General features: G+C 49.5%; 1 protein-coding gene across 8 annotated transcripts in view; it reads left to right on the plus strand.

The window, feature by feature from the left end:
* Window positions 1–24,608, plus strand: part of ZC3H3 (zinc finger CCCH-type containing 3) — a 182,369-nt gene that overhangs the window by 132,854 nt on the left and 24,907 nt on the right. For all 8 annotated transcript variants that reach the window (XM_074828309.1, XM_074828692.1, XM_074828511.1 and 5 more), the window contains 3 exons: window positions 2,585–2,740; window positions 5,230–5,299; window positions 12,085–12,216. In XM_074828309.1, the coding sequence (XP_074684410.1) occupies window positions 2,585–2,740; window positions 5,230–5,299; window positions 12,085–12,216 (358 nt within the window). The remainder of the gene's footprint in view (window positions 1–2,584; window positions 2,741–5,229; window positions 5,300–12,084; window positions 12,217–24,608) is intronic.

Consider the following 24,608-nt stretch of genomic DNA (forward strand, 5'->3'; position numbering starts at 1 on the left):
AATCTACAATTGGAGTTAGTTGGTGTTAGAGTCCAGCTTGCAAATGCTTTTTCGTGGGTCATCACGCTGGTGACCCAGCCAGGTATCACAAGTCAACATGAAGTGTTGACTGTGGGAGAGCTTTTCTTCAATATCATAATTTTTGCAAAGAAATTTTCTTTTTTAAAGTGCTTATCACGCCGTATAATTGCTTGCCTTACCTTGGAAGCACCTCAGGTACCAAGAAGCAATTTGTGGTGGGCCTTGGTGTCCCCCCGAGCCATTTGTGATGAAAGAAGTGGTGGTATTTCTGATGATAAAATGGGGCTTTTGCATTCAGCAGTTTGGCTGTATGAAGTTATCTTTTGCTCATTGCATTTTAACTCAAGAGCTGCAGACAACCAATAATTATAGAGGTAAAAATGTGCATTCCCCCCCCTAAAATAGTTTCCTTGAGTGAGCATTTGTTGTGGGCAACGCTACTGTGACCCTTAGACCTGTGGTTCTTGCACCAGGAGGACCAAGACTGTGGAAATACATAAATATTATGTAATATTTATATATTATACATATATTTAAAAAATTTTATATATAAATATTTATCCTTAGTCTCTAAGGAAGCAACGCTAACAACTACCCAAAGAACCTAAGACGAGCGGCTTTGTTTGCCCCCCTCCAGAGCACTGTGTCCTCTGCAAACTTGAGTTGACCGTGCTGTACCATCTAATTATCTGCTCGGAGAGATCAAATGTGCCCTCCGTGGTGTTGCATTCACCCAGATCTCAACACTTCCCCTCTTCCTCTTGCTCCCCTACATCTCTGTAGCAGCTGGGTAATTACCTCTTCAGCTGGAAATTTAGGGAAAATATGCGCTAATCAACTTCTGATATCCTTAAGTAACTTCTAGTGGTACCAGGTAATTAATATCAAGTTTTTCTGATATTTGCTGTTACCTTGTGTTTCTGTGGCCATCGCGTAGGCCCTCATTCATTGAGGTCCATAAACTGGTGCCCACTAGAAGGCCTTGAATAGCAGCAAGTCAGCTCACAGGGACACATGTTGAAGTGCCCTCTAAGTTCTTCAGTGTTTGCATCCTGTGTTGCATGAGCCCTGCACAGGAGAGGATGTTTTCTGCCTCACCCTGTTCTCCAAAACTGCAGGAAGCTCTCTCCACACTCATAAAATCATAGGGAGAGTCACGGTTGAGGAGATGGGAAGGGATCTCTGGAGAGCTGTCCTTCCTCCTGCCCCAAACAGCCTCCTGCCCTTCCAACGTATCTCTCTGAGAAGGTCTGGTTCCACCTTCTCTACACCATCCCACTAGGAAGTCACAAAGAACAATAAGATGCCCCCTGGCACTTTCCTTGCTGAGCAAATCAGCACGTGGCCTCTGCTCAAATGTCCTGTGCTCCAGCCCCAACCATCTTGGTGGTCTCTGCTTTATGCATGGCCAACCATCACTGTGTTGTACTGGGAGCCCTAAACTGGTCCCAGTGCCCAGCTGTGGTCTTGCAATGACAAAGAGATGGGATAGATGCCCTTCCTCATCCTCCCGGCTGCATTCCTGCTCGTACAACTCAGGATGCATTTGGTGTCAGCACCGCAAGAGTGCCTGACTGTCTCCTGGGAGCCTTCACAGATTCACAGAATCTCAGAATCATCTCGGTTGGAAAAGACCTTGAAGATCATCCAGTCCAACCATTAACCTCACCCTGACTGTTCCCAACTCCACCAGATCCCTCAGCGCTGTTTCAACCCGACTCTTCAACCCCTCCAGGGATGGGGACTCCCCCCCTGCCCTGGGCAGCCCATTCCAACGCCCAACACCCCCTTCTGCAAAGAAATCCTTCCTAAGAGCCAGTCTGACCCTGCCCTGCCGCAGCTTGAGGCCATTCCCTCTTGGCCTGCCGCTGGTTCCTTGGCTCAAGAGACTCATCCCCCCTCTCTGCACCCTCCTTTCAGGCAGTTGCAGAGGGCCATGAGGTCTCCCCTCAGCCTTCTCTTCTCCACACTAAACCCCCCCAGTTCCCTCAGCCGCTCCCCATCACACCTGTGCTCCAGACCCTGCACCAGCTCCGTTGCCCTTCTCTGGACACGCTCGAGTCATTCAAGGGCCTTTTTGGAGTGAGGGGCCCAAAACTGAACCCAGTCATCGAGGTGCGGCATTTGGCTGTAGTGAAACTCCTCCAGCTGGCCTCAGCCCATCGCTCCAGCCTGTCCAGATCTCTCTGCAGAGCCTCCCTACCCTCGAGCAGATCAACACTGCCACTGGTTCCCTGGGGTTGTCTTCTGCAAAGGTGCTTTCCAGGAAGTTGACCACAACCTGTCCTGCTGTGTGGGGTTAATTCTGTACTAAATGCAGGTGTTTCCTGGGAGCTTGGCCTCATCTTGCAAAGTTTTAAAAATTCAGGGTAAAGTTGGCGAAAAAAATCAAAAATGCCTACGAATTTATGGCCTGGCATGAATTTCCTCAATATCTCACTGTCTCATCAAAGTGGAAGTTGGGCTTCTCTGTGATTTCAAGTGCTGTTGATGGTTTTCTCTACATCATTGTTGTGTTGACGTTGGAGATATTATCTGACCCTGTCCGTCTTTCTCCGTTTAGCCGTGCTGTTCAGCGGAGTTTGGCCATCATCCGTCAAGCCAAGCAGAAGAAAAAGAAGAAGGAATACTGTATGTACTACAACCGCTTCGGCAAGTGCAATCGCGGGGAGAGCTGCCCCTACATCCATGATCCAGAGAAAGTGGCCGTCTGTACCAGGTATGGATGGACACAGCCGCATGCTTTGACCTGTCATGGTAGATTGGACCATTGGTTGGCTTTGGTCCTTGCTCATGTGCTATTCCCCAGGGAAACAACCTGATAACTGAGATTTACGCCCGTGAGGACAACTGTTCTGGGTCAGGCCTAGGGTCTACCCAACGCTGTTGGGTTGGGAGATACCTACAGACGGAGGACAAGATGAGAGAAGGACTCTTTCTCCTGGCTGGGACCTCTCAGCTTCTGGCAGTGAAGCCCAACAGCCTGGTGGGGTTTGTTTTTCAATTGCTAGAGCTTGCCACCAAACTATCATCATGTCGGTAGTTCTTTTTTTCTTGTGAATTTATTCATTCCTTTCTTTAACACACGGTATTTACAGCAATGGGTTGCACAGCTGAATTATGGGCAGCATGAAAAGGGCTTCCCTCACCTGGCTGCCTGGCTGGTGTGCTGGGTGCCTCCTCACTCGTGGTTCTTGAGAAGGATGGAATAACCATTCCCTGATCACCTTCTAGGCACCACTTAGAACTATATAGTCCTCCCCTCTCTGTCCAGACTTCCCAGACTGGAGAATCACGGTCTATTTAATCTCCTCTGGTAACTTTTCTCTAAATTTACACATCATTTTGCACCTATTAATGCTAATAAAGCATCACACAACCAGCCTCCAAGTTAAATACACACATTTTGGTTGTTCTGCACAGCCTGAGGGATTACAGAAATATTTATTTCACATTTTGGAGGTGGATACCATCATCAGAACATTTCCGTCTAATAAGTAACTTGCCGTATTGTAGTACAGAAGCTCTAAAAAAATTTAAAAATCAGAGTAGTCTTTTAAGAATTAGTAATAAGATCAAATCAACATTTCTTAAATATAATCAGAATAATAGTCCTTAGTGATTTAGTTACTGCTGTCAGGTTGAAGATGCCGTCAGGGTTTGCCAGGTGGAATTTAGAGACTAAAACACGACTTGAGAGCCTGCTGTGACCACGCACCGGGTGATGTCTTCTAGCAGCATTTCTCAGATCCACTTGGACCCGTGCAACAGGTTTGAATCCTTCAGCCTGTGACGCAACGCGGCTACGAGACTCGGTAATTTATTACAGGAGAACTGATTCATGTTGCCAGCTCATTATACCTGCCCAACAGTTGATTAAACTATATTATTAGTCGTTTAAAAAGCCAACTCCACTGATGAACTCTTTGAGTAATTTCTCCGTAAAATTGCTGCTGTGCTAGAAATCATTTGGAGGTTGGACAAAGCTTGATGGGAGACCATATAGGAGGGAAAGGTGATTTATTGTTTTTTTTAACTGATTTTACTTGCTCTCACTCATTCTCCCATAACACATCCTTACGAGCACCGAGGTGGATGTCCAAGGTGTCTGGTCAGGATTATTTCTGGTGATGTAGAGGACAAGGGATGCCAGCTGCTGAGTCTTCACTTTGAATCCTTGGTTCTTCTTATGTTGGTGACCAAGTCTGGTTTTGGGCTGTGCTCCTTGCATACTTTAGGAATGGATGGTCCTAGAGGTCTTTTGGGCCTCCAAACTGCTCCATTTCCATGAATCACTAGAGGACAATGCTGGTTTTCTCCCTGTTTTGTGTCTCCTTACCCTGGTGCCTTCTAGCTCCAATCCCATTCTTTAGGTTTCCGTTATCATCTCTTAATTTTCTCAGCCTGCTTTTGGTTTAGGTTGTCCTTTATTTTCCAGGTCAGGGTGTTTTGAGGAGGTACACGTAGCTATGCTGTGATCAATCATCTGCAAACCTAGTTGCCATCAACCAGCTGGTTTTCATATCTATATGTTCCCATTCAAACAATTTGAATTCTATTTTATTTTTAATGAGTCTCTTCATGCTCAGCTCTGTATTTACCCAGATTTTATAAATAAAGCTGAGGCATATTCTGTGCTCCAGAACCTCTCTTCAAGGCTGTGAAGCTGAGAGCACATACACCTGGAGTCTTCTTCTGGGGGGTTCAGACCATCACTCTTCCCATGATAACATGTGTTTTATTAATCTGCTGTCACACTGGTAGCTCCTAGAAAAACTTCTGAGTCTAAACATCCTCATGTGCTTTGGGATGTTGGTTTCTGTTTTGTGCCTCTCTCTGCTCCTCCTGGTTGTTGGCCACTCACACCTGAAGTCCTCCTGGTGCTTCTTCCAGCGTCTGCTGTAATCAGGGCTCTAGGAACGAGCTTACTCCTTCTGGGAGCATCATCTTTGTGGTACAGGCCTTGCTCTACCTACTAATGAGCAGCCAAATACGGTGAAAGAACAAAATCTATCAGGAAGCATCAGCTGCTTTTCTAACAAGGACTCGTACCAATTTAGGGTGTGAAATGGGCTTTAACAGTGAGCTTGGCAGCAGTCTGGCCTTGGGGCAAACGTGGTAATGGAGCAAGACAGATGCTTGGTGTTCAAAACCACGTGTTTTGCGACCCGCCTCGTGCTCAACCCTCTCCTTCTGGTGTATCTACAGGTTTCTCCGTGGCACGTGCAAGAAGACGGATGGGACCTGTTCATTTTCCCACAAGGTGTCCAAAGACAAGGTCTGTATGGCTTCCCAGCGAGCGCGGTGGTGGTTGTAGGGGAGTCTGCCTCATTGAATGCTTCCAGCAGAATTTGTTTGTAGTTTGCATGCCAAGCTGTCCAGGCTCATGCTGGGGTTGTGAGAGCAAAGTGTGCCTCTTCAGCCAGTGCGGTGAATCGGTAGATGAATGCGTTAAGCAGCAGATTGGAAACTCTCTGAGCACATGTCTTACAGGGAGCATCTAAGGGAACAGGGGGGGTTTAGTCTGGAGAAGAGGAGGCTGAGGGGAGACCTCATGGCCCTCTACAACTCCCTGAAAGGAGGGTGCAGAGAGTCTCTTGATCCAAGGAACAAGCACCAGGACGAGAGGGAATGGCCTCAAGCTGCGCCAGGGCAGGGTCAGACTGTCTCTTAGGAAGTATTTCTTTGCAGAAGGGGTTGTTGGGCGTTGGAATGGGCTGCCCAGGGCAGGGGGGGAGTCCCCATCCCTGGAGGGGTTGAAGAGTCGGGTTGAGCCAGCGCTGAGGGATCTGGTGGAGTTGGGAACGGTCAGGGTGAGGTTAATGGTTGGACTGGAGGAGCTTCAAGGGCTTTTCCAACCAAGATGATTCTGGGATTCTGTTTGTAGTTTGCTTGCCAAGCTGTCCAGGCTCACGCTGGGGTTGTGAAAGCAAAGCGTGCCTCTTCAGCCGGTGCAGTGAATCAGTAGATGAATGCGTTAAGCAGCAGATTGGAAACCAGAACAACTGGGGCTGTGTTGTGTAACGTGTGTTGGGTTAAGGAGTGCTTAAACTCCAGAGATTGGAGAGAAAGAGCACAGGAGTAGTCTTTAGTTGTGTCTAATCCTTAGCTACCTCCACAAGATCACCCTTCGTTCTAAATCACCCTGTGCTGAGGTTGGAGGAGGAGGATGTTTTAACATCCAAGAGCTTGGAGGTATAAATTAACCTTTCTAAAAAGCCAGGCAGTGAAACCGGCTGGCAGAACGGCTTTTGAGTTCATCATCGTTTTCAACCTTCTTGATATATTTGGGGCTCTGTGGTTTTATTACACAGAGTGAGGTGGAAAAATAATTAGGTTTTCTTTTAGTGATTATCAGTGTACGATTTAGCAGATTAACCTCCATTCAGTGGCTAGGATCGCCGGTCGGATGTAGCTTTGGAGACCTCAAGCGTTGAAGCTGAGGTGAAGTAGGTGTTGAAGGTTAAGTGTAGCTGCGGGTCCTTCGCTGAGCTGGGATGTGCTTCAAGCACGTATTTACATTTCAGCTTTGTCGGACGGATTTGGAGGCTCATTTCTCTGCTACTAAGGATCACCCAGACAACAGCAGTAAGGTTAATCCCACCGCGGTATTGAAACGCCAACCAGAGCAGTGGTACTGCGTGGGGAGAGGATTGTGAGCTGGTGCCGAGGCTCCGCTGTCGGGGTTCTGCACTTGGGCCACAACAACCACCAGCAGTGCTACAGGCTTGGGGAGGAGTGGCTGGAGAGCTGCCAGTCAGAGAGGGACCTGGGGGGGATTGATAATGAGCCAGCAGTGTGCCCAGGTGGCCAGGAAGGCCAATGGCATCCTGGCTTGTATCAGCACTAGCGTGGCCAGCAGGGACAGGGAAGGGATCTGACCCCTGGACTCGGCACTGGTGAGGCCGCCCCTCGATGAGTGGGTTCAGTTTTGGGCCCCTCACTCCAAAAAGGCCCTTGAATGACTCGAGCGTGTCCAGAGAAGGGCAACGGAGCTGGTGCAGGGTCTGGAGCACAGGTGTGATGGGGAGCGGCTGAGGGAACTGGGGGGGTTTAGTGTGGAGAAGAGGAGGCTGAGGGGAGACCTCCTGGCCCTCTGCAACTCCCTGAAAGGAGGGTGCAGAGAGGGGGGATGAGTCTCTTGAGCCAAGGAACCAGCGGCAGGCCAAGAGGGAATGGCCTCAAGCTGCGCCAGGGCAGGGTCAGACTGGCTCTTAGGAAGGATTTCTTTGCAGAAGGGGTTGTTGGGCGTTGGAATGGGCTGCCCAGGGCAGGGGGGGAGTCCCCATCCCTGGAGGGGTTGAAGAGTCGGGTTGAGCCAGCGCTGAGGGATCTGGTGGAGTTGAGACCGGTCAGTGTGAGGTTCATGGTTGGACTGGAGGAGCTTCAAGGTCTTTTCCAACCGAGATGATTCTGGGATTCTGGGATGGAGATGCCAGAAAGCGGGATGTGAACGACGACTGCTTTTTCCCGGAGAAGCCTATAAGGCTCAGTCCTTCGTCATGTCGCTCGATGAGTCTACAGCCCCCCTTGGGTGGATTTCTGGTGTGTCATTTATCAAAAGCAGCTTTGTCAAAGCTTTCGCAGCTGGGCCTGCACCACGGTGGGGACCAGAGCTCGCCTCAGCCATGCTGGATCTGGAAGCGCTGCTTTTAATTACTCAAACTTTGGGGTTTTTTCACCCATACCCTGTGAATTGTCCTTATAGCACCTTCTTCTCCCCACTCCCTCCAAGCATCTCTGTCCTTCATTCCCCACCCACAGCATCGTGTAGGTAATTACAGTGCAATTACTGACCTGTAAAGGATCTAACCCATGGGATGTCGAGTCTCATCAGCATGTGGGACAGGACCTTTTCCAACAGCGTTTGCCTTTGGGCACACGCTTTTCTTGTCTCCCTTTCCCTCCGTTTGCCTAAGGCACGTTCGTTGTCAGTGGGGAGCTCATAAGTTATCGTGGCAGTGAGCAGAGTCGCTCTGAACGAGGCACAAAGCACCATATGTTTTTTACATGTATCTCTCTTCAGAGTCACTTAATCACAAGTATATAAAATAGAGAAGATAGACTGGGGACAGCTATATTCCCTGACTCGTGGCGTGTCAAAGGAGGGATGGGGATGAGAATTGATAGAAGGAAAAAGGGCTGGCTTGGGTTTTTTTTCTTCCTAAAACATATCTTTAGACTTCAGAAATAAAGAAGCCAAGAAAGAAGAAAGCTTTACAAAGGGACTGGCTGTTGGTGTATCCAGAATTGTTATATTTAATGCAGTTTTGGAGTGGATATGGGGCCAGCAACTTCTCTTCACCCAAGTGATGTGCAAGTGCTAACGGCAGCACGCAACCCGCTGCCTGCGCCTCTGAGCCGAAGGGTTGATACTCATCCAGTCTGCACGGGACCGTTGGCTTACATCTGTACCGCCAAATTAAATGATATTTCAGCAGGTGCCAGAGTTTATTTGTGGTCCCAGGGCAAAAACCTGGGTGAGACTTGGGACTAGGAGGTGGCCAAGGAGCCATTTTGGTCAGCGGTTTGGCCGTAGCCATGTGCACCGAAGGATGCGACGGCTGGATGTGGATGGGTTTGTGCCAGCTGTTCGCAGTACCTGGAAATATTCCTCAGCATGGAGGAACTTATTTGCTGGTGAAGATGTGGCCTCAGTTTCCCTTCCAAAAACACTTGGTGTGTCTTGATGCCTCAAGGAGAACCTCAGGCTTTTGACTTCTGGGCTCCATTTTGGGTGAATAGATGGAGAATGATGGCTGCAGCATGGTGTGGAAAACTCAACCTTTCCCATTTAGCAACACCTCATCAGTTAGGATTTGGGGAAGAATAACAATAATATGACTGTGGTAATAGAAGTGAATTAAAAAGGAGTGGCCATGCTGAAGTCTCTTGCGGAAGAGCTGGTTTGCCGATGGCATTTTGGGGACAGAATCCCTAGGAAGGGGTCCTACAGGGAGCAGGTGGTCTCTGCCCAATCTCCCCTTTCCCCTTAGCAGTTTTCCGCTATCGAAGCATCATCTAAACCCAAGACAAGTCATTAAATTAACAAGCCTACAAACGGAGCAGGCAGGTGCCAGCTCTCTTACGTGCCTTAGGAACAAATGCTTCCAGAGCACGTGTTTCTGGCCAGGCACGTTGTGCTCCGCGGGAGAAGGGGGATTATTTTTCGTGGGATTAGGCACCCCGGGGGCGGTTCAGAGGTCTCCGCTTGCCACCTTGTCGTCAGCGCGGACTGGAAGAGAAACAACCTCCTCTGCGGAGTTCAAGCCTGTTTCAGGGTGATTTATAGCTGCAGGGATGCTGCTACCCAAAGCGAGAGGCGACTTTGCTTTTCAACTCCCGTAGCTCCCTGTTAACCCGGGTGATTACTAGCAAAGGTGGCGTTAGTCTCATTTATCAGCGGCAGAGAAAGGCAGGTGAAGTCTTTCAGCAGAGGAAGGCAGCGGTTTCCCCCCTGCTCGTGGGTTTTTTGGAGCAGATCCCACCTGCTCCTCGGATGAGGGTTTGGGGGAGCAGCTTGGTTTTGGCTTTTGTTGGGGTTTTAACACGATGAATAATTTTCTTAGTGTGGCTAATGACGATGTGGTGTCGCCTGTGGTTTGGGGGTTCCTGGTTTTGTTGATGCGTCGTTCGTTGACTCTCGATTTCATTTTGTGGTTAGGGGGGACACACCCCACAACCTCCTCATCAGAGAAACTTCAGCTTATTGTCATCGTGTACCTCACCCCGGTGGGAAGTCACTGGGGATGGGGCCCTGTACCTGGTCCAGGAGGTGAAAGACCACGGGCTTGTGGGGCTTAACTATTGTTTTGAGGACAAAACTCTTGCTCAACCTTGGGGCTATCCTGTGCCTCAGTTTCCCCACTGAAAAATGGGGACAATCGCTCTGTTTTCTATGGGAAAGCTGCGTGGGTTAAGCTTTTCCCCATCCTAAGCAGCAAAACCCTTGCTCCAAGCAGAGGATGCTCTCCAGGGCGGAGGGCTGCTCCAGACGGCACGATGCTTTGCAGATGCTTTCAAAACCCAAACTATCCCTTTGGCAATGGAATAAGGAGCCTGGAGGAGAGGGAAAGCTGGCAGTTGGGGAATTTTGCTGTGCAGGGGATGCAGGGTAGAGCTCTTGGTTGAGGAGCATCCGTCGAGGCAAGGCGCGGGGAATTTCTCCACGACAGCGGATCCCAGCGATTGAGAGAAACCGGTAAATCTGAACGAATGGGTTTGTGAGTGAAGGTTAGCGAGAGGCTAGGACTCGGGCAACCGCCCGCTGCTGCTACAACAGCTTTTCCCCTTGAGGAACTCGAAAAGAATCAGCATTTTTCTCCCTAATAGAGCTTCAAAACTCTGTTGTGAGCAATTTGGAAATTCACGTTGAGTTTCGGGTTCATTAGCTGCTGGCTCCAAAGCGTGTACATAGTCAAAGCTGTCTAATACAGACGCACCGCACCAGTGCCTTGAATTAATGTTATTGTTATTTGTGTGGACGTAGTGGGGTGCAAACAAGGTTAATTGAAATGAGAGTGCTGCTTCCTCTTGATAATGGCTCAGGCTTGACAGCAAGGAGGAGTTTATTTTTGTAGAAGAGCTGCCTTTATTATCCCTTTTTATTAGAGCTAATTTGGGCTCTATATCAAAAACTACATTAAGGGAATCATTTACGGTCACACCACCACCACCAAAAAAGATAGCCCCAGAGCCCTGTCCTTTATGTTAATGTCTGCAGTTAAAAGACAATTAAAAATAAACTCTTCTCTTTTAAAGCACCCTTTGTTTTCTTTCCTCTCTGCTTCCCCCTCCTTCTATTTCTCTCTTTACCTCAAGTGAGCCAATTTAGTTAAACCCTAACGTGCCCTTCAGGGAAAGGGATTTTTCCGGATAGCCTCAGCTGTGGTTATTGCAGAATTGTAAATACTAGTTTGGGGATGCTCGAACTGGTGGGACTGAGATGCTACCGGTGAACGGAGGAATCGATACTGAGCTGAGCTGGAAGGAAATTCGGCGTGTAGGGGAGCAGCGAGGGATTGAGCAGGAGGAGCTGGATCGTCGCGACGGCTTTGGGAAGCGCCTCTTCCCATCGGCAGCTGCCTGGTCGGGTCGGGAAGTTGCCTGCGGTAGCCGGTGAGTTAAGGATGCTGAAATATCGCAGCAGGCTGGTAATTTGTTTTTAATTATAACAGCTGGCAGAAGGTGAAGTTTGTGGTTTGAGGACGATGAGGATCCTTGCTTGTTCGCTTTTCGCCGTCGGCTGTCGCGCTGCTAAAGCTCGGGAGTAGTGAGGGCGGGAGCAGGGCTCTGCTCCGTGGATCCGACCGCTCTCCTCCTTGACCGCTCGCGGCATGAGCCTGGGCTCTCCTCCTCCTTTCCCTCCCTCCTGGAGCATCCCTCCTCCAGTGCTCGCAGCCCTTGGTGATACCAGGCTGATGCCTTCGCATTATGTAACACCCCAAAAATGCTTGTGGAGGTTTTCCCCTTTGCTAGGACACACCTTTTGGAGCTTTTACCTAACCACGTGCTCTCCAGCCAGCTCTGTATCCACAGAACAGCCAAATGGGGGGGGCACACCCAGGATGCTATTTTGGCCTTTACGATGGCCAGACCCCCCTACAAACGAGGACCTGGGGAGCAGTGGCCCCTTCTCTCCTCTTCAGGCTTACTTGGGAGAGTGTCGGCAGAAGATGAACCTGCCACGTGCGTCGTGCCAGCAAAGCCCTCGTGATAGCAGAGCTTATTACGATTCCCCTTCCCTTCCTCGTGCTGTACAGAGGCAGTTTTCTTTCTGGTGGCAGTTTCGTGCTTTCCACCCTTTTTCCAGCATCCTGAAGGATGCCAAGGCAAAGGTATTCACCCCCAGTGCATTTATACACTGGGACCACATAATGTCAGGGAGCTGCGTTGCAAGAGACTGATAGAAGAGCTAAAAATACCTCTGGGATCAGTGGCTGGCAAAAGGTGTATATTTATTTTATGCATGTCACAGTTTTATTTCAGTTCTGGGTGTTGGAACGGTTCCTAATCATGAGTCGGGGGGAGCACTAACGGGTTTCTCATCCTCTGCCCTTGCAGATGCCGGTGTGCTCCTACTTCTTGAAGGGAATTTGCAGCAACAGCAACTGCCCGTACAGCCACGTCTACGTGTCCAGGAAGGCAGAAGTGTGCCAGGATTTTCTCAAAGGCTATTGCCCCATGGGAGAAAAGGTAAAGAGGGGACAGCTCTTGGGGTACCGGGATGGATGCGCCTTTGCCGAAGCCACAAGCTGGTTTTTTGTGAGAGCTGTGGCACTGAAGGGAGCTGTAGAGCTGGAAGCTGCTGAAGACCTGGATGGGATGAACAGCAGTCCAGTGCCTTTCCAAAGGGTGATGGGCAAAGTGGTTTGGTTGTCTTGCAGGCAGGAAAGAAAAGGAAACAAATTAAACGCTGCAGCTTGCAAACGTTGTGCTGGTGTTTACCCGGGAAGAGCCGGCCGAGCAGGAGCCAGTAGTGTGCCCAGGTGGCCAGGAAGGCCAATGGCATCCTGGCTTGTATCAGCACCAGCATGGCCAGCAGGGACAGGGAAGGGATCTGACCCCTGCACTCGGCACTGGTGAGGCTGCCCCTCGATGAGTGGGTTCAGTTTTGGGCCCCTCACTCCAAAAAGGCCCTTGAATGACTCGAGCGTGTCCAGAGAAGGGCAATGGAGCTGGTGCAGGCTCTGGAGCACAGGTGTGATGGGGAGCAGCTGAGGGAACTGGGGGGGTTTAGTGTGGAGAAGAGAAGGCTGAGGGGAGACCTCATGGCCCTCTACAACTGCCTGAAAAGAAGGTGCAGAGAGGGGGGATGAGTCTCTTGAACCAAGGAACAAGCAACAGGCCAAGAGGGAATGGCCTCAAGCTGCGCCAGGGCAGGGTCAGACTGTCTCTTAGGAAGTATTTCTTTGCAGAAGGGGTTGTTGGGCGTTGGAATGGGCTGCCCAGGGCAGGGGGGGAGTCCCCATCCCTGGAGGGGTTGAAGAGTCGGGTTGACCCAGCACTGAGGGATCTGGTGGAGTTGAGACCGGTCAGTGTGAGGTTAATGGTTGGACTGGAGGAGCTTCAAGGGCTTTTCCAACCGAGATGATTCTGGGATTCTGTGAGCCTCCCCGGAGTGTCCATGTTAGCAGAGGCTGGTGCCCGAGCCAATAGCACCTGCCCTGAAAACTGTTAAATAGATGAGAAGCGAAGGAAAAGGCTTAGGAGTCCTTGTTTTACACAGAAAACCCACAGACATTAATGCTTATTTTGCATGCTGGCTCTGTGATGGGTTAAAACTTGAGCCTTAGATCTTGTAGCTCAGTCTTAGCAGCAAGACCACCCTTCTCACCTAGCCTGCAACAACTGAGCCTTAAGCTGTGCCCAAATATGTATCTGGAGGCTTCGTGGAGCCCACCTCCAAGGTCCTGGGGGCCCTCTGGTTTAAATAAATATGGTGAAGTCCTACATGGACTTTATGTGCACCCTGGGTAGACATGCAACCTTGTCTGTGAGCTTACGGCACCTTGTGTAACACACAGAGCTTGTGAGAGAGCAGCTTTCCTGAAGTGGAGCCTGCAGCTGGCGGCCACTTGCTGGTTTCCAAAGGGATTTTAGGGCTGTTACATGCAAAAAGATGAAGTTTTGGAATTTATCTGACATTTTGTGGCTCCCCACTTTGTAAGCGATGGAAGAAGGGGGCGGCAGTGAGCTCAGTTCCTCAGTGGCACGGAGCCACACTGCAGGATCTCACCTTTCATGGCTAAGGGAGAGGGTTGGCCATGCTGGTGTTCCCCTGGGAATCAAAGCGACTGTCACATCTGACTCGTCGTTGCTGTTTTCCATTAATTGAATAATATCTTTCCTTCTTGGAGTGAACCACTCTTTCCTTAGTAGAGCACATGGTTTTCTTTCGGATCCCTTGAACAAGGTATGGGCCACCTTCACTTGGTTTCTCCAGCTGCCATCTCAGACTTGCCAAGAGCAGTGGAGTCCCCAAACGGTCATAGTTCAGAAGGGGCAGCCAGTCACTTTGCCACCAGGTTTGAATAAAGCAAAGTTGGACTCTCAGATTTATGGAAATGATGCTTTTCTGCTGTAGTTGAGAGCTGCCAGGCTTTTTTCTTCTGGAGGGGTTATATGGTGGGATTTCTGTTCATCCTTTGACCATTGTGGCCAGCAGGTTGAGAGAGGGGATTTTCCCCCTCTACTCCGCTCTGGTGAGAGCCCCCAGAGCCCTGCGTCCAGCTCTGGGGTCCCCAGCACAGGACAGACATGGAGCTGTTGGAGCAGGGCCAGAGGAAGGACACGGAAATGGTCCGAGGGCTGGAGCAGCTCTGCTGGGGGGAAAGGCTGAGAGAGTTGGGGGGGTTCAGCTGGAGAAGAGAAGGCTCCGGGGAGACCTTAGAGCCGCTTTTCAATATTTCAAACAGGTGTATAAGAAAGACAGAGAGAGACTTTTTACCAGGGCCTGTAGTGACAGGACAAGGGGTAACAGTTTTAAACTAGAAAGGGTAGATTTAGATGAGATCTAAGGAAGAAATTGTTCCCTGTGAGGGTGGTGAGGCCCTGGCACAGGTTGCCCAGAGAAGCTGTGGCTGCCCCCTCCCTGGCAGGGTTCAAGGCCAGGTTGGACGGGGCTTTGGGCAACCTGGGCTAGTGGAAGGTGTCCCTGCCCAGGGCAGGGGGGTTGGACTGGATGATCTTTAAAGATCCCTTCCAGCCCAAACCATCTGATGATTCGATTCTATGATTTGCTGTGCAACGTTGGCCCATCTCTATGAACGCAGCTGGAGGAAGGAGCCATCCTCTTCTCTCGGTCTGCTTCTCTCTGGGGAGTTTGTAAGGTGCCTCTAGGATGTGTTTGATATGGAAGGAAACATCACATCAGTGTCGTGGCTTGGTTCAGCCATGATCCGAGAGCAAATGAACAGGAGGAGACAGTGAAAGCTTATTCCTTGAGCTGGAGACTCCACGTACCCTGCTGAGAACACAACAGGAACTTTGCAAGCTCTGCTTTAAATCGGCTCTTTGGCTGAAAAAATGAGCCGCTAATGAAACAATCATTTTGTTTCCCTCAAGTCTGCCAGATCTCAGGGCACCATCTCAAGTATGCCCCAGTGGGCCTATGGAATGATATTATTTTATTGCATCTAACGGATAATGCGTGGAGAAATATTTGCCTAAGCACGGTTTTGCTCTGACTTGCTGCTCCTGGAGATTTCTAACTCCCTCATGATTTCGATGACCAGACAGATGATTGGATCCACGTGCTGCTCTGGCCTGGACCCCCAAAGGGCTTTTCTCCTTCGTTTCTCCATCCCGGTAGCTCCCATTGACAGAGATTCAACCCAGCAAGTGAAGCTGTAGGTGCTCAGTGCCCATCACCGTAGTGTCATCGTGCAAAGCCACCAGCCTGGCCCAGAACCCAAACACAACGCCAAACGGTGCCTTCTGGGAGGCAAACCCATCCTTCCCCAGGAGAAACCACTACCCAGCAAAAAACAACCAAAAGAAAGGGGAAAAAAAGCTAAAAATGAGAGCTTTAAGGAAAGTGGGACATCAGCAGCAGTGGAAGGAAAGGCTAATAAATTAGTTTGTGCCTAATTACTTTTTGTGGCAGCACGTGGAGGGGACTACGTGCAAGATAAACATTTCCTCTGAAGGAAAACACAGGCATCCTGCCACCTCCCTCCAGCACAGCACTAGCCACGCAGGCAGGGTCCCTACAATTATTTTTAAAATATTCCAATTTAAATGAAAATATAAAAGAGATATTTAGAATATTTATTCTATTAGTAAAAGTGCTTACCGTGTCACTTTTAGAGTGTCAGAAAAGCATTCTCCTACAGATGATGGATAGCAGCCTGTAATTATATATGGGGAGAAATTGCTGAGCGGGCCATATTTAACTGGGGAGGAGAAATACCAGCTTGGGCCATTAAGGGTTAATTTTATTCTCTAAATAATATAAAAAGTGCTGAGTCCGTGCCTTTTGCTCAAAGTAGAAAGTCCTCAAATGGACCCCGGAGAGTTTATAATATTCTACTGAATCAAGTAAAAATGTTAACCTTGCTTCATAAAACGATGGCTTGTTAAAGATGCGCAGTCCCTTTTCTTTTGAATAATTTAGGATGGGAGTAAATCTTCTCTCGTTCTGCCTTTCGCTGTCCGAGGAACGGCGAGAGCTGTCTGCCTGCCGTTTGAACCGCAAAGGGCGCGGACAGCAAAGGTGTGTGACACTGGCGTAGCGTCCTCGGTGGATAAACTCAAATGAGGATGGCCGGTAATTAGGAATTTCAGTTCTTTTGTGTTGGGCTGTAGCACACTGGGCTCTTCTTCCAGTCATGTTTTCCCCTCTGTGCTCCCCCAAAGAAGCACAGTTTGTGATTTTTATCAGACCTTCATAAAAAATGTCCATTGTTATCCATAATTTAAGACGTGGCGTTGGCAGTGTTGCCTCTTAAGTACTTTCTAGAATGTCTTGCGGGATGCTCAGGCCAAGTTGATCAGGCCTTTGACCTATCCCATGGGCTGTAACCGCAACTGCATGAGCTCTTCGTACAAATGATGCCGGGACTGGCTCCCTCTGGCTTCATCAGGAACTTAGAATTAAGTGAGAAAGCTTTAATTTTGCATTCCCAAGTCCCTTTTTCAGGAACATAGACTGTAGAGGGTAAAGGTCCCTCCACCCCTGGGGAGAGGGGACAGCTCCTGTACGAGAGCGTGACCACATCCTTCGTTAAGGGAATGTTACCCCCAATATTAATTGTTTCCAGGAGGGAACAGGTAGCAGAGCTAGGAGCTTGATTTCCAGCATTCTCACCAGTTCCTCAGTCATGGGTTGGGAAGTTTCTCCAACTTGCATGCGCTCACGTGGTCCTACAGCTTCGTAAAGGGAGTGGAGGAACCTGCAAGTTCAGCTCGGTGAAGCGGTCGGGGAAATACGGCTCCAAATAGCTCTGTTGCCTGAATCATCTCTAAACACGACATCATACGTGTCTTAACTAAAGCCACGAAGTGATGCTCACCACGGAAATCTCCTTGTTGCCTTGCCTGGAGCTCCGTGATCTTCTCTGGCACCATGAAGAGGTCATGCTGGGTAAGGCTGGTCGCTCTGGGCTGGTCACCTGCACTGGAGGAAGCCTGAAGGGGGAAGTGGGAAGAGAGGGAGAAATGGGGCCTCTTGCTGGCGCTCCCCAGGGTTTTCCGAAGACGTTTGAATGAGCTGCTCTACGGTAAAAGCTCCTCTCTGGTTCCTCATCTACATGAGTCCTTGCACCTGCATCTCGGCTTGGGGTGTGGGTTCACTAGGAGAGGATGGGGTGAGGCTGGTGGGCGCAAGGGACGAGGTAGCGCCAGCGGGCGAAGCCGTGGTGTCCCCCTGGATGTAGGGAGAAGCAGGAGGAGATGAGGTCCTGAGCGGGCTGCGTGGCCAGCGAGCCTGGAGGAGAGATGCCCGGCTTGTCCGGGAGGCGATTTTTCTGCCAAGCTGCTCTCCTTGCTGCACCCATGCTCGGCTTCTGAAATAATACCCAAATAATATGAAATATTATGAAATAATATCACAGAATCACAGAATCCTTCAGGTTGTAAAAGACCCTTGGGATCATCGAGTCCAACCCTCAGCCCGACTCTACAAAGTTCTCCCCTACACCACATCCCCCAACAGCTCATCCAAACAACCCTTAAACACACCCAGGGATGGGGACTCCACCCCTCCCTGGGCAGCCTATTCCACTGTCTGACCACTCTTGCTGGGAAACATTTTTTTCCTAATGTCCAATCTGAACCTCCCCTCTATGCAGTAATATGAAATAATACTGGGCCCAAAGGATCTCGTTGAGTGATAACGTGTGTTGCGTGTTGGGCTACTGTTGTAATATTTGATGGTTGATCGTGGGCTGAGATCTCTGTGTGGCTGAGAGCTTGGACCTGGGAGTTAACGGCAAGCGCTTGCATTACATCCGCAGATGACCCCGAGGAACAGCTGCCCTGAGATTTGCTTTACAGGCACAAAACGTGACTTACCGGGGAATAAACTGTATTTGGAAGAATCATGGCTAGGGGAGGTTTTGGTGCTGGCATCCTCTAGCCCTCGCAGTGTGTCAGAGCAAAGGCAAGTGAGTCAGCCCGGTCCCCTCTAACTGCTGCATCTGTAAAATTGTTTTGTATTAAATAAGCTTTTCCCCCATGGTGTACATTAGCGAGCGTGCCGCATTAAATACCGATCTTCATATTGTTTCCATCAGCTGCCTCGAAGCCTGTGGGTAAATTGTTCCCCCGTGGGAACTGTTAAGCAGTAAGACACAGTGAGATTAAACAACGAGGCTACCGTGAAAAGGAACGGGGAGATGTACGGGAATAAATCATGGGTAAGAGGGGGCTCAGGGCTCTGGTGTTTACCAGCAACCATCTCTCCTGGGGACCCCGACCGGCACGACCAGCCCCGTCCCTGATGGTGAAGCGTGACCAGGGGACCTGCCACCGCAGCAGGGTTTGACCCGCTCTGGGTGTCCTAAAATCCATCTTTTTGGTCCTGTTGTGTTGCTCAGCCAACAGCCTTTCACCAAAGCTCTGATTTGCACCTTATCCACGTAAAATATTGGCCGTGCTCATGCTAAGAGGGGCAGGTTTGGTTAGCATGCGCTGCCCAAGGAAGTGGAGCTTCCTTGGGAAAACTCATTTTCCTCCCTCAGGTGGTGTGTGGTGTTTTTCACGGTGGCAGCTGCTTGATTTTTCTGTAGAAAATACAAATATGGGGACTTTCTCAGCTGATGCCTTGTTCTCGTTTGCGTTTTTCTAGTCTTGATGATGTATTGGGTTGGTTATTTTCTCCTTTTCTGGTGGAAGTTTTAACATGTTCCCACTATAAACTTATTTCATGTGTCTGATACATTTAATTTAACACAGTTCTTTAGGAAAAGCCACATGAGCTGTGTTAGCAGCAGTTAACAGTTAAATGTCTTTGGGGTTTTCTCTTAATTATCCAGTGCTCGGTTCGTGATAGAGAACAGCAGCCTGGGGTCCCTTAATCTGTTATCACAGAAAGATGAAGATCAACACTGTTCATATTGCGTACTTTCAGCTGGTTTTTTTGTCTGCTGGGTAAAACAGCATTTTTCTTTTCTCACAGCCAACAGCCATCAGATGTTGGTCTTTCTGGGTCTTTCTTCCCCCCCTTTGGTCCCAGGTTGACCCCCAGTGCCTTTTCCTTGAGCACATGCAGTCATTGAGGAACCTGTGTACGTTCATCCACGTAGTTGCTGGCTGATTCCCAGCTCTGTAGTGATACTCCACCTTCATCTTTCATCAAATCACAGAAGGGTTTGGGCTGGAAGGGACCTTTAAAGATCATCCAGTCCAACCCCCTGCCATGATCAGGGACATCTCCCACCAGATCAGGTTGCTCAAAGCCCCATCCAACCTGACTTTGAACACCTCCAGTGATGGGGCATCCACAACTTCTCTGGTCAACCTGGTCCAGGGTGTCACCATCCTCATCATGGCAAATTCATTCCTCAAGTCCAATCTAAAACTACCCTGTTTTGGTTTAAAACCGTTGCCCTCATCCTGTCACTACAGACCCTGGTAATAAGTCTCTCCCCATCTTTCTTATCAGCCCCCTTCCTATATTGAAAGAGCACAATAAGGTCGTTCTGGAGCCTGCTCTTCTCCAGACTCCTCCAACCTCAGCTCTCCTCCCCTTGTCCTAGGAGAGATGCTGCAGCCTGCTGGTCATCCTGGACTTCTGTCCCAGATGGTCATGGTGGCCACCACAGCACCTGGCACATAGGTGTGGAGGTGAAGGACACTGGCTCTCCTCTTCCTGCAGCATCGAGAGACTTTGTGACAGCAAAAAACTTGGAGGTGCTCAATAGCAGAAGCTTCTTGGGTCTAGCAAGTGTAAGAATCACAGTGAATTATTAAGCTGCATATAAAACCTTTAAGAAGATCCTTATCGCCCTCTACAACTCCCTGAAAGGAGAGTGCAGAGAGGGGGGGATGAGTCTCTTGAGCCAAGGAACAAGCACCAGGACAAGAGGGAATGGCCTCAAGCTGCGCCAGGGCAGGGTCAGACTGGCTCTTAGGAAGTATTTCTTTGCAGAAGGGGTTGTTGGGCGTTGGAATGGGCTGCCCAGGGCAGGGGGGGAGTCCCCATCCCTGGAGGGGTTGAAGAGTCAGGTTGACCCAGCGCTGAGGGATCTGGTGGAGTTGAGACCGGTCAGTGTGAGGTTCATGGTTGGGCTGGAGGATCTTCAAGGTCTTTTCCAACCGAGATGATTCTGGGATTTTGTGAATAATTTCTTGCTTCTCCATCCTACTGTTCTGATCCGTTGTGCTCTTTCTCCTCAAGGTCCCCACTGCTGTGGTTGGGCTAGCGGTGGGACAGGAGCTGCCCTATGCTCACTGCTACCATTTCGGAGCTCCAACATCTCCCTTAGAGGAGAAGCACATGGACAAATCTCTGGATGAAAGGTCCATCAAGGATTGTTGAACATCTTCTGACTCTGGAAATCCTGAAAGCTCAGGCTGTTCCTTGATCTCGTACCCCCAAAACTAGTCCTGGCTGTGGCCAGAGAGGATCTAGGAGAGGTTTTGGGTGTGTCCACGTGTGCTAGCATCAAAAGAGGCCATGTTTTGGGGCTGAGTTTCTTCCAGATCAGTTTTCTGGGTAGCAGCCTTGTACCCGTGGGTCTTCAGCATCACATCAGTGTGTCAGCAAAGGTTTGCTCCTCTCCTGGAGGCCCTTCAGATACTGTCTGAGACCTTAAGCAGCTCCTTCACGTGCAGATTGTGCACACTTTTAGTTTGGGACTGACTAAGAGGTTTCAAATACAGATGACTTTTCATTCAAGTCACCCCAGGGCTGATGCCTGGAGAGAACCATCTGTGGCAGGAGAGGATTTCTTGGCTTGAAGCGCTCATGTCCAAACTCCATGACATTGTTAAGCTGAATTAGACCCAGTCAAGCTGAGAAGCTCCTCCTTGCCCAGCTATCGGCAGGGGGCTGTTTGAAGTCCAAAAAGTCTTAATATAAAACCTCTGCACTCGGTATTAGCACAGGGAGGGATACAGGGAAGGCTAAACTTTGAGCCATCCCAAATTTTCTATATCTTGGCCGTACCTCCATCTTATTCCTTTTATGATCCTATCACAACTTCTTCCAATTTCCTCCTCCTTTGAATCAGAGAGAGCTGGTGGCAGCGGGACACGCTTGTGGTGTTGGATAAGGAAGACCAGGATCTTGCAGGTGTGCAGGATCTGGCTGGATCTGAGCAGAGGGGCCATGGGGAAACAGTGATGCCATCGATGGACCCCTCAACATGATGAGGGGGTGCCCAGGAGGCAGCTGGAGGGGCTGTTCATTAAAGCTGTAAATCAGTGAAAGGAGTGAGCTGGTTAAAGGGTGGAGAAGAGGAAGAGGAGAAAGACTTGCATGATTTTGCTGCTCAGAGACACATCACTTTTCTCTTCCATCTCGGTGAAATCTTTAAAGATGACCCACGTGAGGATGGGCTTGCTGAGCCCCGACTCCCTGCTCTGTACCTCCTTGTCACCAAACACATCCTGAACCGGGGATAAAACTCACTCCTGTTCCTATTAGAAGAATCAAACCTCAAACAGATTTAACCGCCTGCGTTCATGAAGGTTGGGTATTTGGGTCTGAACATCAGCAAATTGCTTTTTCTTAAGAGATGATCCATTTTATACACTTCCAGCAGGAGAGTGTGATGAGGAGGTGTCGCATTAAAGCATCTCGGCAGCTTCTCCTCCCCCTTCTCTCATTTGTGTGAGGGAAAGAGCCATTTAAGATTTAAATTTATCTCCGTCTTACACGCAGCTGGTTTGGGCTCAGCTGGAGGACAGGTAGAAATGCCTGGTCTTAGCGACAGAAACACTGCGTGAAGCTTTGTGTGGGGCTGGTTTTAGAGGTTACGAGCCCTGTCCGGGCTTTCTCATGTAGGATGTCAACACATGTGCAGGAGGAAAGAGGAGAAGGTGGATGCATCAGCATCCTTTTTCCTGGTGTTGAAGGAGGCATGGCATGGAGAGCTACCCAGGCATGGCTCCCTCACCTTCCTTTTGACACAAATTGTGTTGGGTCTGTTTGCCGGGAGTTTTTAGTGATATTTTAGGCATATTTGTAGATGGCAGCCATGTATCGACCTGTTCCACCAGCAGGTTCATGGTGTGCTGAGTGGACCTCGACTTTCCTCCTGGTTTTTGGTGCTTGCAGGTGCGTCTGGGTGGCACTGGAGATAACTCCTGGGCAGTGGGGCAGCTCCTTCTCTGGGATGGGTGATTTGTGGCTTACCTTCTTCCATCGTTCAGAAGTAGCGGATGGAGAGCACTGCCTTTGATAGCTCTTTTATAGTCCACTGCAGCTGTACGAAAATCAACTACTAAAGCAACTTCATTTCATTTATCTTTAATTTTGGCTCTGGTTGACAGATGTTTTCTGGGTGGTAGAGTTGCCTGCTTGATTTCTTTTTTTTCCTAGAATGTGTAGCAGAAATCTTCATCAACAAACTGATTAGTAAGTAAAATCTTTATTAAGAAAAAAAAAAAAAGTGGGTAGGCTTGGTAATGGGTTTGCTCGTAAGATCATGAACGGTGGCCAGGCTGGATTTGAGCAGGCTGAAATCTGTCCAGGTGCATCTCATTGGCTTGCTGGGGACGTTGAGTCCTTGAGTATCTCCTCTGAGTGACAGTGGCTGTGCTGCTCACAGCAAGTGCTAAATCTCAGTGCTGGCGATGGGAGCTTTCCGTTAAAAACACTTCGTAACCTGCAAAGGAGGTTTAAAACCAATCGGGTTTCTTCCATGCCCAATCCTACCTGTGTATCGCTGTGGAAATCTTTGTGGGTTTCCAGTTGCATCTTATTTACCGTACTCTGTAATGGCATAATGAGGGTTCTTATTGCTACTTTAATTTAACTGTAGTATCTTAACAGCGTTCAGATGCTTACGTTAAAGATGTTGCTTATCAGGGCAAACTTGAACTGCTTAATAGCCTGGGCTAGTTGATAATAGCACCTAGATAAATACCGGTCTGTGATTTTCTCTCTTGCACTTTAATATCCTCGTAGAAGAAGGTTCATCGCAAAACATCAAAATTAGGAAGTTCAGGGGAAAAGCAGCTGCTGAATCACAGCTATAAAGTGGGAATATACCGATGAGGCAGAGAGTTCTTAATTTCAACCTGAACTTCTGTACAGATGAACGCAAAGAAGAGCAGATTTTGTCTTTGCTTCCTGTGATGGAATCTCCCTTCGTTCCCATCTGTTCTCTGTGGGTGGACGATCTCTATGTCCCGTGAGCAGTGGGTGACACCTTCCGTGAGCCACCTGGCATCACGCACGTGGTGAAGTCCCTGTTATCCCTGACGCAGATGACACTGCAGGGGATGTCCGGTCGATGTCTGGCTTGCTCCATCCTCAACAATGATGATTTGGGGTTGGTATTTGCCATCGATGGGTTCCCCATGTGAGACTGGCTCCATCATGGCTTTGAGTTGTGGTGGATGAGATTGCGAGGGTCTCTGATAGAAATGGGGTTCCTCAACAAAGCAGCGTGGGGAATGATTGGATGCCATAGACACTGCCACATGGCTATGAGTGCTGGGTTGGGGATTCACCTTCTAGATGGCCACGTCCAAAGAGTTACAGTCAATGGCTCAATGTCCAAGTGGAAACCAGTAACGAGTGGTGTCCCTCAAGGGTCCCTACTGGGGCCAATACTAATTAATGTCTTCATTAACAACACAGTGGGATTGAGCTGCCCTCAACAAGTTTGCAGATGACACCAAGGTGAGTGGTGCCGTTGATTCCCTTGAGGGATGGGATATGACCCAGAGGGACCTTGACAGGCTGGAGGACTGGGCCCATGTGAACCTTGTGAAGTTCAACAAGGCCAAGTGCAAGGTCCTGCACATGGGTCAGGGCAATCCCCGGTATCAACACAGGCTGGGGTATGAAGGGATGAAGAGCAGCCCCAAGGAGAAGGACTTGGGGGTACTGGAGGATGAAAAATGGGACATGACCCAGCAGTGTTCACTCACAGCCCAGAAAACCAACTGTCTCCTGGGCTGTGTCCCAAGCAGCGTGGCCAGCAGGTCAAGGGAGGGGATCCTCCCCCTCTACTCCGCTCTGGTGAGACCTGCCCCCAGCCCTGTGTCCAGCTCTGGGGTCCCCAGCACAGGACAGACATGGAGCTGTTGGAGCGGGGCCAGAGGAGGGACATGGAAGTGGTCCAAGGGCTGGAGCAGCTCTGCTGGGGGGAAAGGCTGAGAGAGTTGGGGGGGTTCAGCTGAAGAAGAGAAGGCTCTGGGGAGACCTTAGAGCAGCCTTTCAATATAGAAAGAGGGCTGATAAGAAAGACAGAGAGAGACTTTTTACAAGAAAAAGGGGCAATGGTTTTAAACTGACAGAGGGTATGTTTAGATTGGACATAAGGAAGAGTTTTTATTCCAGTGAGGGTGGTGAGACACTGGCACAGGTTGCCTAGAGAAACTGTGGCTGCCCCCTCCCTGGAAGGGTTCAAGGCCATGTTGGATGGGGCTTTGGGCAACCTGGGCTAGTGGAAGGTGGCCCTGCCCGT

Source organism: Strix aluco, chromosome 1 (genome assembly GCF_031877795.1).
Source record: "Strix aluco isolate bStrAlu1 chromosome 1, bStrAlu1.hap1, whole genome shotgun sequence".
In the NCBI taxonomy this organism is placed as follows: domain Eukaryota; kingdom Metazoa; phylum Chordata; class Aves; order Strigiformes; family Strigidae; genus Strix; species Strix aluco.